Source organism: Hylobates moloch, unplaced genomic scaffold (assembly GCF_009828535.3).
Source record: "Hylobates moloch isolate HMO894 unplaced genomic scaffold, HMol_V3 SCAFFOLD_14, whole genome shotgun sequence".
NCBI classification, from domain to species: Eukaryota; Metazoa; Chordata; class Mammalia; order Primates; family Hylobatidae; genus Hylobates; species Hylobates moloch.
In genome coordinates, this window is record NW_026652289.1 from 69,437,040 (window position 1) to 69,454,288 (window position 17,249).

Genomic DNA, 17,249 nt, shown 5'->3' on the forward strand with positions numbered 1-17,249 from the left:
ACTCTCCATCTCCTCAGTTGAAGAAAGTGCCATACCCAAGGTGATAGGTTTTGTTAGTTAACAGAGCCATGACGAGGACTCAGATGTTCAGACTCCCCATTCTAGTGCTCATTCCACTGTTTCGAGCCTCTACCCAAGGTCCTGAATTAAAGTGAGGCTGTTCGTGTTTATTGTTGCAAATGCCAGGTGGTATTATGAGTAAGGGAAAGTGGTCCAGCTCTACACAGCTTGCAGAGTGATTTCCAACTCAGTACTTCATTCCACATTCACTCGTGAAAGGGTGCCTGCCATGTGCCAGGCACTGGGCTGAGGGCCCAGAGAGGAGGACGCAGCCCCTGCTCCCAAGTTTACTGAGGGAGGCAGACAGATAAAGTCAACAATTGTGACAGAGCCCGAGAGCTTTGATGGAGGCCTCAGAGAGAAAAGACCCCACAGGGAGGGCCCCTTGGGCCTCTATCTGCTCACAGCCTGCTCAAAAGTCATGCACCTAAGGTGCAGAAACACAGTTAAGTTCTCCTCCATCTTAACTCAAACTCATGGCCTTCCACTGCTCAGGCAGACTACCTCTACTATGGTTCTGTAGACAAAGCTTTGAAGATGAGAGCAGCAGCGAACTAACCTTGATCTCATCAGCTTTGCATTAGAACCCACTCTCTGACCGGATTAGGGGCTAGGTTGGGGTGGCTGTAACCTGAAGTATCTAGAAAATATGATGGGCTAGAGAATTTCACCTGTGGTTGTGTGCTGGAACACTAGCTGGGTAAAAGAGTTCAGAGGAGGATTTAGGAAATGACACCTAGGCTCAGTTTGAGAATGGGAAGTGGTAGGGTCATTTACTAGTCAGAGTAGATTAAAATGATGAGATCAGGTTTGAAAAGTTGAGTTTAAAATGTCTCTGGAGGCCAGCTGTGGTGGTTCATGCCTGTAATCCCAGCACTTTGAGAGGCCAAGGTGCGCAGATCACTTGAGGTCAGAAGTTTGAGACCAACCTGGCCAACACGGTGAAACTCTGTCTCTACTATAAATACAAAAATTAGCTGGGTGTGGTGCCGCATGCCTGTAATCCCAGCTACTTGGGAGGCTGAGAATTGCTTGAGTCTGGGAGTCAGAGATTGCAATGAACTGAGATTGCACCACTGCACTCCAGCCTGGATGACAGCAAAACTCTGTCTAAAAGACAAAAAAAAAAGAAAAAGAAAAAAGAAAAGAAAAGATGTCTCTGGGACAGGACACAAGGTGCCTTTGAGAAATTTCCTTGGGTGCAGGGGTCTGGAGTGCAGGGATCCTATCTAGGGTGGAAATGTCAACTCAGGAGTCCTTTGCTCCTCTACTGAGCAGTACTGCACTGCCCCCCCCACCCACGAGGCATTTGGAAATGTGTCAGGGAGGCTTGGTTGTCACAATGACTGAGGAGCACTACTGCAGATTTTATTCAGTTCATAGCACTGTCCTGCACAACCAAGAGTTGTCCGGTCCCAAATAGTGCCCTATGGGGAATTGTGGAAGGATGAGGTTGCCTGGGCTGAGTGAACCATGTAGAGTGGAGAAGGAAAGAAGAGGAGGACATTACCCTGGAGAGAGCCCCAACACTGGAGGGGAAAGGGCAGAAAGAGTTGTCAGCAGAGGAGACCCACTGTGCTGCCTCAGGTGCACCTGCAGCTCAACACAGACCTTCTGGGCCCTCGCCACTCCTTCTCAGGCATGGTCTTCCACCAGCACCTCCACAGGGCCCACTCCCACCCCCAGTGTGGTATCACTGCTCCTCCACCTTTTCCATAAGACAAATAGGCTCAGTGGCTTGGGTTTGGGGTCAGTAGTGAACCAGAGATATCAACTAGGAGGAACAATCCTGGGGAAGCTTTGAGGGGAACCACCCATTTTCCTCTCTGCAAGAGGACCAGAATGAAACCCAGGATTTCCTGGGCTTAATAAATTGTCAGGGGGTGCATTTGGGGGGGAAAAAAAAGCCTTGGTTGGATATGAACTACAAAAAAGATAAGGGGAAGTGGGGAGAATTTGACTGTTTTCTTCTTTTGATGTAAGACCACCCAGCCACAGATTAAAAACCCTTCCATTTCTGGCTGGCTGGGGAACTGAAGCCCAGCAAACTGTGGCCGGTTTAGGTATACCGAGGGCAGGGTCTGCTAATAAAATGGTTCAGTGCCTCACGAACTCCTATGAAGGAAGTTGTTTGGGGAAACTCTCATTCCTAAAATCTTTTCAAAAAATGTATAAATTTTCAAGGGAAAAGTGTATCATTTAACTTACATCATTATTTGCTTTCCAAAAAGTGTATAAATCATTCCTAAAATCTGAAGCAGGGTTCCGAAGGGTTCTGAAGCAGGAAGCAATGGCCCAACCCTTCTCAGTGCTGCCTTCCTACTTGAGGTAAGGCCAGGAACCAGCCAGCATCCAGGGCAGTGATTCTGTGGGGGAATGCGACCTGGTCCACTTTACTTGTCCCTTAACTGGCAGGAAGGAAACCTACCGCACAGCCTCCCTACTGCCTAGGGAGACTGCACCATTCTCTTCTTTCTTGATGTATGGCTGCAGGGAACAAAAAAATAAACTCCTCGCCTACTAATTAGTTAATGATCACGTTGACCACAGCAAGGAGGAGCATTTATAAATTGGGTGGTAAGTCAGACACACACTAAGTCCAGTGGTTTTCTTTTATAATTAGGAGAACAAAACGAAACAACAATCTGAGACTTAAGGACTTTCGCTTTTCCCTTCATTTTAAATAGAGAAAGTTTGAGAGTTGGAGGGAGGGAAAGGGACTGATGACCAAGTTAATGTATAAAGAAGCAAACAGTGTCAGCTTGCTGGGGTTCTCTCTAAATGGAAATAGTACGAAGTTCCCAAACCAGGCTGGGGAGCCAGAGCGGGGTTTAGTCCCCGTTCTACTGCTGCTAGTTGTATGATTCAACAAATTATTTTCCTCTTCAACTTCCCAGTGAAATGGGGATAATGGTAGTATTCATCTTTGGTTGTATGAGGATTCAGTGGGACCAACTGTGCGTGTGAAAGGCCTAGCACAGCATCCAGCACTCTGTTAATGGTACGTGCTAACTGTGGAGATGAGCAGGAAGCCAGAGCCCCTGAGGATGGACACTTAAACCATTATCAGCTTAAAAAGAGGTGGACGGAGACCAGGGCCTTCAAACACAGAGACAGTTTTCCTAACCACATTATTATAATGTGGGCCCAGGCAATAATCTTGCTTTCCACTGTATTTACCAGTTTAATTACTGTATGCCCCTTTGATCAGTCTGTAGAAACCCAGAAGCTTTTAATTAGGAAATGAATTATGGGTTCATGAAATTAGAATATAAAACAGTCAAATTAGTTTTTCCCCCCAGAAGCTATGTTTGGTGGTGGGGGTGGTGGGCAGCTTGTTTTTATAATGTAGGGTTCACTTGAATGGTAAGGAAATGAGAGGAATTAATATGCTGACTGCCTACTGCATTCCAGGCATTTGCTGGGTACTTTAATACAGGGCTTTACAAACTGTCCACAATGAAGGACCGATTTTACTTTTTCCAGTCGGCCATGGACTGATATGTTTGCATCAATATATTTGAATGCTGTGTCACATCAAAATGCTATAAACAGGCAAGCACGGTGGCTCAGGCCTGTAACCCCAGCACTTTGGGAGGCCAAGGTGGGCAGATCACTTGAGGCCAGGAGTTTGAGAGCAGCCTGGCCAACATGGCAAAATCCTGTCTCTACTAAAAATACAAAACTTAACTGGGTGTGGTGGTGCACGCCTGTAATCCCAGCTACTCAGGAGGCTGAGGCACGAGAATCACTTGAACAGGGAGGCAGAGGTTGCAGTGAGCCGAGATCACGCCACTGCACTCCAGCCTGGGTGACAGAACTCAAAACAAAAACAAACAAAAAAATTCTATAAACATTTCTAAATGCTCTTCTCAATTTCTGTACATTGCATTACAAATCAGTTCATCAGTCACCCTCTGAGTGCACTTTATCTCCCTTCTTCCTGAAAGCTGGCTCTTCCAGACTTCAGGCAGGAGCATCTGAACAGGGAGAAGACTAGAGCATCCAACAAAGCTCAGAGACTTAGAATTTTTGCTCCATATATAGAACCATTTAATAAGATCATGTATGGTTATGTTCATACACTTTGAATTAGGAGGAAATTTTAATATATTTATCCCTGATGAAAATTAAATAGTCCCTAACTATCCTGTGTGGGTTCAATGCTAGGTGCTGGAGAAGTGCAAAGGAGAGAAAGGAGTCACCTCTCCAGAGGGGAGGCTTCTTGCAGGAGGTGATGCCTGAGCACCAGTCCCAGTAACCAACTGCCTATTGGACAGCTGTGATGTCAGGTTCCAGCTTACTTGTGCTGACTCCGACCAGGAGCCCAGGGGTTTCACAATAACTCAATGGCCAATTAAATGTGAGGCTTTCACATACCAACAATCGTGCAAATATATTCAACACACACAGGCAGTGATAGGGGAAGTCAGGGCGGGCATGGTGGTTCCCACCTGTAATCTCAGCACTTTGGGAAGCTGAGGTGGGAGGATCACTTGAGGCCAGGAGTTTGAGATCAGCTGGGGCAAGACCTCGTCTCTACAAAAAATGTAAAAAGTAGCTGGGTGTGATAGCACACTCCTGTAGTCACAGCTACTCAGCAAGCTGAAGTGGGAGGATCGTTTGAGCCCAGGAGTTCGAGATTGTGCTGAGCTATTAATGTGCCAGCCTGGGCTACAGAATGAGAACCCATCTCTTAAAAGAAAAAAAAAACAAAACAGAGGGAACGAACCATGGCAAGTAGCTCCAGACACCAGCACGCTGACTGATAACCGATTTGGATTTCCCTTGAAACAACAAAGTAGGAGGAGTGTTGTTGCTGTTCTTCTCCCAGCAGAACTTATGGCAGCCTCTGTTGGTGAGGAGGAGGCCTCAGAGTTCTCACGGGCAGAGCTTCTACAGGCTCTCGGCCATGGTCACTTCCTTTGCTGTTTTTATACCCTGCACAGGAATGTCCATTGTCATATCTTAGCCATCTTTTGGCTTCACTTTCTTGTTTTATTTTATAAAATTAATTTTGGAGACAGGGTTTTACCATGTTGCCCAGGCTGGTCTGGAACTTCTGAGTTTAAGCAATCCACCTGCCTCGGCCTCCCAAAGTGCTGGGATTACAGGTGTGAGCCATCCCGCCTGGCCTTGGCTTCACTTTCTTGTCAAGTTTTGGGGTTGCCTGGCCACAACAGGTTGTTGTCATCTCAGTCCCACATACATATGCTTATCACTTTAAGCAGTCAGCAGTTTCACTGTGAGCTGAGTCACTTATCATTGTGACTCCATTTTGTTGGTGAAAACAACCCAGATGTTATTCAAGTAATGAACATTCTTTAAATGTGGGATATAGATATATAATGGAATATTATTCAGCCCTGAAAAAAAGTTTTATCACATGCTTTGTTAAAAATAAACCTTGAGAATATTATGTTAATAAAAACAAGCCAGTGACAAAGTGACAGATAGTGTGTGATTCCACTTATATGAAATAAGTAGCCAAACTCACAAAAAGTAGAATGGTGTTTGTTAAGGGCTGCTGAGGGGGTAAAATGGGCAGTTGTTACTTAACAGGTATTCCGTTTCAGGTTTACAAGACATAAAATTCTAGAGGTGTGTTGTATAACAATGTAAATATACACAACCATATTGAATTATACACTTAAAACATTTAAGATGGTAAATTTTATGTTATGTATTTTACCGAAATGTATTGTTATAAAACAATAACAAGAAGAAAAAAAGACTCCATGTTGAGACATTTAGAATCACAAAACATTATTATATATCAATAGCCCCACCTGGATGTCCCAAGACACCTCAGTCCCAGCATGTCCAAACGTAAGTGTCTCGTAATTCTCGTAGGAATTTGGGAGTCATCCAGATGCCTCACTTCCCACGTCCTGCAGGATCTGAAAGAAGGAGAGGGATTAGGCAATGGGAAACGGTGAGTGTGGTGTGGTCGGAGGTAAGATGGGGGCGTGGCGGCCACCACGTGAGGGGTTTAGGAGTCTCCAGGGTCACTGGCGACTTGATACAGATTTGTATTTCAGCAAGATTGTTATCAGCAGAACAAAGTTGAATGGAGCCAGGAGAGCTTGGGCTGGAGACCAGCTCATTGGACCTTGGGAGGACATTCTACCTCCTACTTTGACCTCAAGTTTGCCAGGACCAACGCGGCCAGAACAAAGCCTCTCATGGCAAAATAGTTAATTGGGAAACCTTTGAATTTTCCTCCCACCCTCAAAACACCCTTCAGGCACTCAAGGGAAAGGGAAAATGGAAAGGGAAAGGAAGAAACACAGGGTCTCTTGGGCTCTGCAGGTGTGCAGGGCAGCCCTCCACAGGCCCACAGGAGGCTTGGCAGCAGGGTGCAGGTGACTCTGTGCATCTGGGATGAGACCAGCACCTTCCCTATACTCTGCTAGCCGTCCCCCACCCTAAGACAGTGGGAGCACATTGCACTCTTTCCACAACTGGCAGAGTCAAGCCTAAAAACTGCTAGAATCCCTTCACTTTCTTCCAAATTCCAGCCTTGTAAAGAGTGGTCAGATTTTCTTAATGTTGATATGAAAACCATGAGAATACGGTTGTCCTCGGTATCCTGGAGTAGGGGAAGGACTGGCTCCAGGAACCCTTTGTGGATGCCAAAATCCAAGGATTCTCAAGTCCCTTGTTTGTAATAAAATGGTGTAGTATTTGCATATAATCTACATGCATCCTCCCATCTACTTTAAATCCCCCTAGATTACCTCTAATACCTAACACAATGTAAATGCTCTGTAAATAATTGTTATACAATATTTTTCATTTGCTTTATTTTTATTGTTGTATTGCCAGTTTTTATTTTTTGAATATTTTTGTTCTGAGGTTTGGTTGAATCCAGGATGCAGAACATAACTTTTCCACAGAACAATTTAAAATACTTGTCAAAAGATAAAATTACTGCAATTTAATTTAAAAGATTTTCTTTGGCTTTATTTGCAATTCTAGAATTGGGCAACACTTCATTCCATAAAATAGCATGTGTTCCAGTGAGGTAAACAGAGGAGGTTGGTTTTACAAACAGAAAAGAGCTAAAGAAAGCAGAAACACAAGAAAAAGCAGATTGGTCATTTCAGTTATTTTCCTTCTAAGGTGGGAACAGCGAAATAGAACAACAGAAAAATAACTGATTGGTTAAGATCAGGTTTCTTCAGGTCATTTTTTTTTTTTTTTTTTTTTGGTAAGGATTAAAGTAGAGGGAATTTTATTATCATGCTGACTGAAACTGGCCTGTCTGGGATATTTGGCTATTATCTCTACTGATTTCTCTGAAGGTCATATAACAACTTAGTTTTGCTTTGATGATGTGGAACTTTAGTATGAGGGGCTCCATTTTGGGTTTTTAATTCTGTTCTCTTGGGGCCCAGTGCAGGAGCAAAACAGTGGCCTCCTGTAATTTCTATTTAACATGCTTTACTCTTATCAAAAGGACAAGATTGTCCAGGGTTGTTTCAACCATAGTGTGAGCTAATTATGGAAAAAGAACTTTGATTTTACTTCTTTTGTAATAAGAGTGAACGTATTTACTGAGTCGGCATTCCCTTTCATGATTATCATTATATGAAGGAGGAAATTGGGGCACACAGGGGTTACATAACTACCCTGAGGTCACGCAGCTGGTGGGGGAAGCCTGGGTTGGGTGTAAACAGGCAGTTCCAGAGTCTGAGTTCACTGTGCCACTCAGGTTGGCTGGAGGAGGGAAAAGGCATCTTCCTTCCATTTCTCCTTGTGTTGAGGCCGTTGCTACAACCCAAGCAAGACATGTTGAGGGAATCAACACAGTTATGCAGGTGGAAGTAGAGGAAAAGGGGCCAATGACGACATAGCTAGGAAATATCTATTTAGGCTAATGTAAAAAATGTATTTAGGAAAAGCAAGATAACATTTAGTATGTGAGAGGTACCTGAGATGATTCCATGTCCCCACAGAGAGTACTTCCTGAAGTATTTCCATGAGTTACTTCAGGAGTGGGCTGGTGGGGCAGTGGGAGGAGCTGAAGGGGATAGAAGGGAGAGTATATATGTGATTCAGATATGTATTTCTGACTTGAAGTGAAATATGCTGGAAAACTCACACAACTATGGTAAAGAAGAATTACTCAATTCCTTTTAACCCTCTTGTATAGTCACTCATTAAAAGATAAGAAATTCGGCCAGGCATGGTGGCTCACGCCTGTAATCCCAGCACTTTGGGAGGCAGAGGCAGGCAGATCACTTGAGGCCAGGAGTTCGAGATCAGCCTGGCCAACATGGTGAAACCCCATCTCTACCAAAAATAAAAAAAATTAGCCACGCAGCGTGGCATGCACCTGTAATCCCAGCTACTCAGGAGGCTGAGGTGGGAGGATGGGAGGATCACTTGAGTTCAGGAGGTCGAGGCTGCAGTGAGCCGAGATCGTGCCACTGCACTCTAGCCTGAGTGCGGTGACATCTGACATCAGGGACTGCTGATGAGTTACAAAAATAAATAAATAAATAAGAAATTCGTTTAGGAAAGCTTGAATATGATTGAGATGACAAAACCTTTGGGAATGAGAAAAAAACGGAGCTGTGGAGATAAAAGTGAAAGTTCGGGATCTCAGAGAAGCTAAGAAACTTTGGTAGATCAGAAATAGGATAAATAGAAGAGTATCTGAGACAGAAAAAGAGATTAAGCAAACAGAGGATTGTGGCCAACATCATGGCAAGGAAACATGAAAAGCAAGGTTTTGAGAAACCATGCTGTAATAACTTTCTAAAACATTATGGTCTCCACAGTGTGCTTAGGGCAATATTTACAAACCTACGGGCTGATGTTAAAATGGTTTTGTGCTCAGGTAGCATGTCTCCTACAGAGACAGGAGGCAGGAGACAAGCCTGAGTTGTAAGGGTAATTAGAATCAGCCAGAAAAAGAATGGAAAAAGAAAGTTGATGTGCAGGGAGAGGAATTTATTTTAACTTCTCCATCAAGTGTGTTCTGCTACAGGCACAGCACCCTCTAGTGTCTGGGAGAGTCACTGCAGCTTTGCTGTGTGGTAGGAGCACAGTTGTTCAGCTCTGTTAACTTGAACAAGTATTTACAGTAGTGTTCTCTCTAGTGACCCAGGGCCTACTTGGTGTGCCTGACTGTTGTTCTAAGCTTTAGTCTTACCACCTCTCCACCTCCAAATGGGGCTTTCAGGCCTGGCCTGGCTGGAGGCAAGGCTATGAATTGTATGCTGTGGAACTGTCTTTCAGTGTCTGTGAATTTGCCTACTAGTGCCTTTAGCAGGGAAGGTGGGGTGCTCTCCCATGTTTGAAATAAAGGCCTTAGTCTTTAGTTTCAATTTAACCTGCAGTTTAACATTTCACGCAGTATAATGCAGCCATAAAAAAGAATGAGATCATGTCTTTTTCAGGGACATGGATGAAGCTGGAAGCCATTATTCTCAGCAAACTAACACAAGAACAGAAAAGCAAATACCACATGTTCTCACTCATAAGTGGGAGTTGAACAGTGAGAACACATGGACACAGGGAGGGTAACATCACACACCAGGGCCTGTCAGGGGGTGGGGGGCAAGGGGAGGGAGGGCATTAGGAGAAATACCTAATGCATATGGGGCTTCAAAATTAGATGACGGGTTGATAGGTGCAGCAAACCAGCATGGCACATGTATACTTATGTAACAAACCTCAGGTTCTGCACATGTATCCCAGAACTTAAAGTTAAAAAAAAAAATCCACGTGGTATAACAGAAGCATCACTTTACACAGTGGTCCCTGATGTCTGATGTGGGACCAGCAACAACTTTGAGGAAGGTTTTGGTGACAATCAGCTATCTTGAGATAGCTATTTCTAGACTGATTACTTCCCTCCCTCCCATCCTCCCTTCCTTCCTTCCTTCCTTCCTTCTGTCCTTCCGTCCTTCCTTCCTTCCGATATAGCCAGTTTAAGTTATTAAAAGATAAAAAAAACTCCCTTAAGCCCTTTTTCCCCATAAGGCTGCTTTGGATGCAGCTCCACCATTTACTACCCTAGTGTTACCATGGGCGGGTTCCTCAGTCTCACCATATGAAAAGGGGACAATAGTAGGATGTACCATGTGGGGTTTCTGCGAGTATTAAATGAGGTAATGCCTATAAAGCACACAGTACCTGACACGAAGAAGCCATTGAGCAATGTCAGCTAGGCAGCAATAGCATGAAAGCTTTGAGCTTTGTTTCACTGGAGAAGAGGTTCAAATTAGCACTGAGCCTCTTCAACAGAAAGGGCTGGTAACTTGAGATGAGTGAAAACCTCTGACCTTCCTTGGAAACACTAGTTTGGATAGTGGTTATTTAACAAATAGAAACACTTGAGTTTGGGGCCAAGCAGTGTACCTGATGCTAAAGAGATGGAAGGCGTGGTCTTTGGCTTCAAGGTGTTTATTATCTTGTTAGGAAAAATAAAAAGCCACTGATCACTAAGCACAGTGACAGTACCGAGCAGCATTAGTCTAGTGCCCTTTGGTGTTGTTTAGTGTGGTGGGGCTGCCTATACAAGCAGCTAGATAGGCCCTTTTGGAAGGAGGTAAGCGTTGAACAGTGCCCCCTCCCAGAGCTTTCTTCATGGGGCCCAGCTCTGACATCCTCATCACTTGTTTGGCAGCTCTTTGCACCACCCCTGAAGGAGAAAAGACATATTCCACCTTGGGCCTACAATAGGGTACCGTGGAAGCAGGCTTCATCCACTCTCTGGTAGCATGACCTTGACCAAGTTATTTAACTTCCCAGCTTCGAGTTTCTCATTTCCAGACTAAGTGCTACGGTGAGGATAGAGTCCAGCCTACTGTCTGGCACATGGCAGGTGCTGTGGACATTTCCATCTCTCTCTCTTCTTTTTTTTTTGAGACAGAATCTCACCCTGTTACCCAGGCTGGAGTGCAGTGGCACAATCTTGGCTCACTGCTACCTCCATCTCCCGGGTTCAAGCAATTCTCCTGCCTCAGCCTGCTGAGTAGCTGAGACTGCAGGCAGGTGCCACTACGCCTGGCTAATTTTTGTGTTTTTGGTAGAGATGAGTGTCACCATGTTGGCCAGGCTGGTCTCAAACTCCTGACCTCAAGTGATCCACCCGCATCAGCCTCCCAAAGTGCTGGGATTACAGGCATGAGCCACTGTGCCTGGGTACATCTCTTTTCTTGATTACCTTCAAAGAATAAAATGAACACTTGGATTTGCCCACTCAGTGGCCTTCCTTGTCACTAGGACTTTCCTAGCCCGTTGACAATGAGGAAAGAAGGCTTAGTAAACAACACTACTACAGCTACTGCTGCTGCTGCTACTACTATTAGCTGTGAACACCAGAATAGCTCAGATTGCTTTTGAACCTGTGAGAGGGGCCAAAATGCAGGTCTTATGTGTTCCCAAGGGGCCCCTAAAATGCCACATGGGAAGTTTAGGAAAAGAGGACCGGGTATCAGTCTTCGTGCTGATGTAAAGGAAAGAGGTTGGCAGCACAGACACTTTCTCCTACCTGTCTAGAGGGAAACATCCTCACGTGCAACTGTCGGAAACGCCTGCATCCTTTCCCTGGAGGAGTTTGTCAGACCAAACAAATCTGTATCTAAGAACATGTTTTTCCGGGAAGGCAGGATCTGATATGGATGGCAGATCTAGAGACCCAAAGATCCCTTCTGCCTAGAGTTACCTGGACTGTGCTTTTTTCTTAGTCCTGGCGAAGTTGCACCAGTGGGTGGGATGAGGTCAGCAATTAGAGTCAGCTCTTCCCCGGTTAGGATTGCTCCTTCGGGTTGCAGGGTGTTTCCCAGGGAGGGAACCCAGCGTCAGAAGTTTATCTCACCCTGTGACATGTCACTAGAGACAACAAGTGTGGTCCTCTGTATGCTCTGTGAGTATGCTGGGCATGCTGCTGTTGGGTCCGTCACTGTGTGATGCAGAAAAGTGATGGAGGGCTAGGCAGGTGTGTGCAGCGTGCCATTTAGCGTATCCCCTCAGGCATGCACCCAGGAGCAGTGTGATCTGAGCTTGTGTTAATTCTAAGAAGAAATAAACTAATGATGAAACTCCAATTGTTTCTAACAGAAAATGTTCATAAGGTAAAGTTATTATGCATGCTAAATGATTTTTTTAATTGTGTTTCTTTTAGGAGAACTATCCTATCCCTGAACCAGGCCCAAATGGTAAGTTGTTGGGAAACATGACTTATATTTTGTTATTTCCTGTTGTTTCCTTTGGAGTCACATGTATATTGTTCCCTTACCTCTCTTTTCCTACTGTTTATTACTTTCGCGTCCATTAAAAATCTATGCTTTTGTTAGGCTGAGAACAGAGTCTACTGTCCACAGCATGACTTGGTGGGAAGTTTATCTTGGCTGCTACATGAAATAAAAAGAATAGTGATAGAATCAGAAAAATTACCGTACCAGACCGCTGACTTGTCCCAAAGAGTTTTTGATGTGAAGTATATGGACCAGTGACAGAATTCTTCCTCTCTTGACCTAATGACAGTGTACTCTCTCTACCAGAAGCTGCTGTTGGAGTGGCCAAGTGTCCTAACCCTAACCCAAGCTTTGAAAAGGAGTGAGTCTACAGAACTTAATCTTTAACAAAGGGAGCATCATGCCAGCTTTCCCCACTCCCCAGGAAGGCCAGTCACCGAAGTGTGGGGCAGCCCAGGACCTACTGTCCAGTGGGGGTGGGAGGGGCTGCATGAGGCCCTGTCCCCTGCCCTAATCAACCAAGCACAGAAAGTGAGTGAGCACACTGGGGCAGGGTTTCCAGCACCTTTACTCCACTCCTTCCAGGCCTCTCACTTGCTAAGCCTGTGGGGCTTAGCTGACATGCTGACACCCAGGGTGGCATCTGCAACTTCCCAGCTTTGGGTTTCTCATGTACAAACTGAGTGCTATGGTGAGGATAAAGTCCAGCTCACTGTCTGCACATGGCAGGTGCTATGAACATTTCCATCTCTTTTTTTCTGTTGGCTCGGGCAGATCCGTGCTGACAGCTTTCTAATCCCTCCCATCCCTGGAATTCCACTTTGTCATAATCATGCAGGACCCTGAAGTGAGGCTGGGGACAATGGGCAGAGTGTCTGTAGATATTCACCCTCCCCCTCTCACACCTAGACAGTCAGGTCCCCTTTCTGCCCTTGAGGAGCTGGGGGTGTCCTTTCCCACTTTGTCCTACCTCACGCCAGAACCGCAGCTTCTGGGTGAACATCAGATCGAAGGCAGCTTTCCTGGTAGATCCAGGGCTTTGCTACTGAAAGGTCAGTTGGGTTATCGACTTGTAAGTGGTAAGAATACAGACTAGACAGAATATAGCCATTCTATGGGTGCTGAGTAAGTATTGCATAGTTAGGGTTCAAGGATTTTCACCAAGATACCATGTTCAGAGAAGTGAAAGAATTACCTCACTGTGTCCTGAAAAGTTGACTGTTGATTCCAGAAGTGGCCAAACGAGATCTGTCTTGGACCCAGAGTACAAGCTTGGCTCCTGGTACAGCTTTTCTCCCTGAAGCAGCATTCTGCTCGCACTCTCGTCTCTTGCTCCACTTGCATTTGAAGGGAAAAGAGTGCATTTCAGCGAGTGTTCTAGCAAGTCAAATCTAATCTCTCGCTACCAATTGCTACTTCAAGAGAGGAAATTCTGAGATGATTTTCCTAACTCAAATGACTTCCCTGCATTTGATCTGAGAATTCACCCTGCCATTTCTTACTGTCTTCACTAAAACTAAGGAGGAAGAAAGTTCTGAAGCGCCACCCCTGGTGGTCTGTGGCAAGTGCAGCGCATAGCAGAGATGTGGGTCTCTTTGTCTTTCTAAGGCAGAGTGTTTTTTTCAGGGAGGTATTCATAACCATCATCTCAGTCAGAGACAGTGGTACTTATTGGTACTTATTCCACCAAAGGGGCTCAGTACCATCATTATTTTAAACTTAGAAAACTGGCCAGGCGCAGTGGCTCATGCCTGTAATCCCAGCACTTTGGGAGGCTGAGGCGGGCGGATCACCTGAGGTCATGAGTTCGAGACCAGCCTGGACAACATGGCGAAACCCTGTCTCTACTAAAAATACAAAAATTAGCTGGGCGTGGTGGCACATACCTGTAATCCCAGCTACTCGGGAGGCTGAGGCAGGAGAATTGGTTGCTCCTGGGAGGTGGAGATTGCGGTGAGCCGAGATCCTACCATTGCACTCCAGTCTGGGTGACAGAGGGAGACTCTGTCTCAAAATAAATAAATAAATAAATAATAAATAAATAAAGGAAAGAAAACAATAGGCATGAAGAACTCAACTTGATAGTTCACAAAATGTTGCCAAGCTGAGATTCTACCAGACCTTTTCTCATAAATAGATACGAATCACACATAGCATATTAATTGTCTGGAAAGTTATCTTTTGGAAAATAGTTTGTTCTCTTAAGTGGTTGGTACATTTCATCCTACTAATGATATCTTGTTTACCCAGTATATTGGTCAGTGTTGTCCAGAGAAGCAAAACCACTAAGATATATGTGTGTGTATGTGTATGTGTGTATGTACAAAGGGCAGGCTGGAAATTCAGGTAAGAGTTGATGTTGCAGTCTTGAGGAGAATTCCTTCTCCTTCAGGAAACCTCAGTCTTTGCTTTTAAGACCTACAAACTGATTGGATGAGGCTCACCCACATTGTGGAGGGTAGTCTACTTTACTCAAAGTCTATTGGTTTAAAAGTTAACCATGCCCAACATGTATCTTCAAACAACCAGGCACTATAGCCTAGCCAAGTGGACACATAAAATTAGCCATCACATGTGGAAGCTTGTTTGCCTTGCGAGACTTAATCAGGGTTGCTATGGAGCTTGTTTTCCTCTATGGCCTAAATTTTGTACCTGGCCTAGTAACCCAGCCCTCTCCCCTGGGCAGAGGGAAATCACTAGGTCACCTCGGAGTGATAGGGGTTCTTCCCTCTCTCACTGTTTTTTCTTTCTTTCTGTTGTCAGAGGTGTTGCTGAGGATGCATTCTGTTGGAATCTGTGGCTCAGATGTCCACTACTGGGAGGATGGTCGAATTGGGAATTTTATTGTGAAAAAGCCCATGGTGCTGGGACATGAAGCTTCGGGAACAGTCGAAAAAGTGGGATCATTGGTAAAGCACCTAAAACCAGGTCAGCAAGGGCCTTCGACTTATGTGTTCATTCAACACAAATATGTGTGCATGCTTTCTTTGGGCCAGGCCCTCTGTTAAGTTCTGGGTACAGCAGGGAACAAGACAATCTTGGTCCATATTCACATGGATCTTACCTTACACAAGAAAAGAGGGACCTGGAGCAGACAGATGGCTACTCAGTCACCATGTGTTAACGGCAGTAGAGGAGAATGCAGGGTGTGATTAGTGTATTTTACCCAGACCCTTGGTTCATTTGAGGAAAGGACAATTAATCCAACATCTGGAGCCAAGTAAGAAATAAGCCAGGTAAAGGGCTGGAGAAAACATTTGAGGCACAGGAACTCAAACTACCTTTATATGCTGTGAACCACTGCCTTGGATATAATGTTTGATTTTTATTAGATGGCTGGGAAACCACCATTATTCCTCCTAGATTTGCTTAATTCATTTTCCCAGAGGGAGGAATTCTCAGCTGTGGCAGCCTGTGTTGTTCCCTGATACCATGAATTAAATCCAAGTTGTCTTGGCATAGTTAGCTGTTGGCTTTAACCTTCCTTTACTGGTGAGGCTGCTGTGCAGCCTGGAAATAAGGTCACATTATTTGGGGGAAGGTGGAAGTTGACAGGAGGCCCCATCCTGTGTTAGTTATAAAGTTCTCTGAGCCCAACTACATGGAGAGGGATTGACCAGCTGTGAAGAAGTCAGGCATGTGTCTTGTTTAGGGATGTTAAATCATTCATCATTAGCAGAAGTCAAGAAGATTCCTGTAGTGTTATGAGGTTATTTCATAGTGGAATGTTTATAGCTTCCAACAGCCACTGATGATCGGTTCTCTCCTATGGGACAAAGTCTCTGACTATAAATTATAACAAAGAGTGGGGTTCTCTAAATGTAAATTATAACAAGGGTTTAGTCAGTTGCCTACAATGAGCTCAGTCTTATGCCATGAGCCTTGAGGGATATAGAAAAATGAGCAGATATGATCCCTGGATGCTTAAATCTATATGGAAACACTAGATGTCAGGCCCTTTATAAATACCAGCAATTAGACAGCAAGCCCACAGGGTACAATTAGGTGTGGGAAAGAATAGGCTTTAGGAGTTCAAAGGGCATTTGTTGTGGGCAGAGTTGGTTAAAGAGTTCATGGAGGAGATAGGTCTTTGAGCTAGACATCTAACAGTAGTAACATTAATAAGAAGGTGGCTACTATTTATTGATTTGCTACGTTAGTCTCCATGTTAAACACTTAGATGTACAGTTCTTTCTTAACTTTCTTTCCTTTCTTTCTCTTTTTTTTTTAGATGGAGTCTTGCTGTGTCACCCAGGCTGGAGTGCAGTGGTGCGATCTTGCCTTGCTGCAACCTCCACCTCCTGGTTCAAGTGATTCCCATGCCTCAGCCTCCCGAGTAGCTGCGATTACAGACATGCACCACCACACCTGGCTAATTTTTGTATTTTTGGTAGAGACAGGACTTCACCATATTGGCCAGGCTGGTCTTGAACTCCTGACCTCAAGTGATCTGCCCACCTTGGCCTCCCAAAGTGCTGTAATTATGGGCCTGAGCCACTGCGCCTGGGCTATTTATTTCATTCTTGAAACAAATCTATGAGATAGGCATTATTATCTTCATTAATTGAAGAAGAAATTGAAGCCTGGTTATTGCCCAGGGTCACTCACTAGTTGGTCTCAGAGCTGGGATACCCACCCTGGTCTTTTGGACTCTAGAGCAAGTGCTCAGAACCACTGGGCTACCCAGCATCTTCATACTTGAGAAAGGTTTTATATTTGAATTATTGAAGAGGTCAGAGCTAATATTCTAGTTAAGAAGAAGCGAACAGGCTGGGTGCAGTGGCTCAGGCCTGTAATCCCAGCACTTTGGGAAGCTGCGGTGGGCAGGTCACTTGAGGTCAGGGGTTTGAGGCCTGCCTGGCCAATATGGTGAAACTCTGTCTAAAAATAAAAAAATTAGCCAGACATGGTGGCACGCGCCTGTAGTCCTAGCTACTTGGGAGGCTAAGGCAGGAGAATTGCCTGAACTCAGGA

The 17,249-nt window shown here is 44.9% G+C and overlaps 1 protein-coding gene across 1 annotated transcript in view; it reads left to right on the forward strand.

Annotated features, from left to right (window-relative positions):
- Positions 1–17,249, forward strand: part of SORD (sorbitol dehydrogenase) — a 44,766-nt gene that overhangs the window by 7,761 nt on the left and 19,756 nt on the right. Inside the window, exons 2-3 of the mRNA XM_058427698.1 lie at positions 12,203–12,236; positions 15,039–15,203. Of these exons, the coding sequence (XP_058283681.1) occupies positions 15,053–15,203 (151 nt within the window). The 5' untranslated portion in view covers positions 12,203–12,236; positions 15,039–15,052. The remainder of the gene's footprint in view (positions 1–12,202; positions 12,237–15,038; positions 15,204–17,249) is intronic.